Here is a 2,158-nt window from a genome sequence, read left to right on the forward strand (position 1 = left end):
TTGTTGAAATAGTTTAGTAAAATGTGTCGTAAGAGCATATATTATTTATTTATTTATTTTACTTGCAGTTACTGCAGTAGGCCTAACTCATGTCAACTACACTGATGTCATCAGTCCCGTGTAATATCTCAGCAGGTCCATGATACACAGCTGTTAGTGATATATATATATCATACATATCCATCAATGGCCTTCACAGTGTCTCCTCTCTCACACATATGCTTTAACACATAAATACACCCTCACACACTGGAGAATTCACAGTATGTTCTCCACTTACAGTCGGAGACAGAGTCTGTCTGCAGGAACTGGACATTAGTGACACTTTACTGTCTCTGTCTGGGACACACAAAAAATGGACTCAAACTCTCTATGCTTTGGTAAGTTTCATGTCGTGAATCTAAATGTGGGGTGATGTGAAAATGTTTGCATGTGTATAATGTTTACAGTTCAGTTCATCAAGCTGAAGAATTGCTTATGATAGAATACAAGATGTTTGCATGTTAAGAATTTCCCATATATTTCCCATATATAATTTCCCTATAAAGATTTTATAATTTAATGCATAGTTAAATAGTTAAATTTCAGTTTCTGAACATAGTAAGAAGTTAAAATGTGTACTGTGTCACAATTATTAAAAGTTTATTTATTTATCCATTCCAAACATATTCTTTAGTTTAAGTAAATAAATAAATAAAAATGTTATCGAATACGTATTGAATAAATAATTAGATATTTTATTTCTTTATAAGCAGACAGATGAAATAAAGAATCAGAGAATTTAAATCTAATGCACAATCTTCAATCTTCAGTTCTTATTTACTGTTTAGTATGGTGTGGTAATCCCATGGCACTTTGATATACATCATGGTACTAAAATTCATATACCATTGTCATTTTGTATTCTGAAAGTAATTTACACCCCTGTGTTGATTATCAGTGAAAAGCACAATCTTCTGTGTGTTGTCTGCCGTCTGCAGGTACATGCGCGAAGTGCACTGTAGGTGTTTACGGTGCTGATCAGGCCTGCCAGGCCATGGGACAAGTGTACCATGACAGCTGCTTCACCTGCTGTGTCTGCGGTAAGACTGCAGCTCATGTATCAGTTCAGATGCATGGAAATATTACACAGGGCTGATGACATGCAAAACACATCAGTGCACCATGGCACAGTACAATTTTTATTTTACAAGTGAGAGAGGAAAAAAAGTATATTGGAATGCTTTTACATTCCCCCAAGAAACTTAATAGTAAAGAAATGCAAATATTTCTTGGGGGAACGCAATACTTTTGCGAGTGAATGCAAAGTTTATCAGAGAACACAATAGAACTAAATGTTTTGTGAGCGAAATGAAAAGCAGTACTTTTGCAAGAGAATGCAAATGTTTTGCAAGCAAATGCAACGTTTTCCGCATTAATTAAATAATTTTGCTTGAGAATCTCTTATTTTTCCCTAATCATATGTGGTGCTTCACAACATGTTAATTTTACGCACGTCAATATAAACTCAATATCATGTGCATGTTTTCTCATCTCCTCGACGCAGGCCAGGAACTGAAAGGGAAGGCATTTTATGACTTTTCAGGACGGGTGTTCTGTGAGGAGGATTATTTGGTCTGTGGTCTGGTCTTGTTTGTTAATTATTTCTTAAATTAAATTTAGAAGATTGTGCTTTTAATGCTTCCTTTGTTTTGTAGTATTCCAGCGTCAAGCACTTCGCAGAGGTCTGCACATCCTGCGGATATTTAATCACAGATATGGTCAGCCTGAAAAGCATTCTGTGTGTGTTTTAATGGATAGAAAGAATGTTGTTTAATGTTTCCTACCACATGATCTATTAGTAAGATGACCTCTCTGGCCCCTTTAGGTGCTCCAGGCTTTGGGAAAGTCCTTCCATCCTGACTGTTTCCGCTGTGTCATCTGTAATGAGAAACTGGAGGGACAGCCGTTTAGTGTCGACACACAAAACAAGATATATTGTGTGAAAGATTACCACAGGTGAACAACACACTGACATGTACAGTCTGCACAGACAACGGACATACAGTGAATATAAAACCTAGTTATTCATTAATGGTCTATTAGATTAAATCCTAATCAAATTTCTTTGAGTGTCTGTTGACACTTTAAACATTTTTTTTTTTTTTTATATATATAT

At 35.5% G+C, this 2,158-nt stretch overlaps 1 protein-coding gene across 1 annotated transcript; it reads left to right on the forward strand.

Moving 5' to 3' along the window:
* Positions 1–287: 287 nt before the first annotated feature.
* LOC107734255 (Wilms tumor protein 1-interacting protein-like) lies at positions 288–2,002 on the forward strand. Its single transcript, XM_016546168.1, has 5 exons — positions 288–380; positions 981–1,082; positions 1,547–1,614; positions 1,698–1,760; positions 1,868–2,002. The coding sequence occupies exons 1-5, from the start codon at positions 356–358 to the stop codon at positions 2,000–2,002; spliced, it is 393 nt and encodes a 130-aa protein (XP_016401654.1). The 5' UTR covers positions 288–355.
* Positions 2,003–2,158: the final 156 nt, after the last annotated feature.

Source organism: Sinocyclocheilus rhinocerous, unplaced genomic scaffold (assembly GCF_001515625.1).
Source record: "Sinocyclocheilus rhinocerous isolate Xijiao unplaced genomic scaffold, SAMN03320098_v1.1 scaffold46335, whole genome shotgun sequence".
Classification (NCBI taxonomy): domain Eukaryota; kingdom Metazoa; phylum Chordata; class Actinopteri; order Cypriniformes; family Cyprinidae; genus Sinocyclocheilus; species Sinocyclocheilus rhinocerous.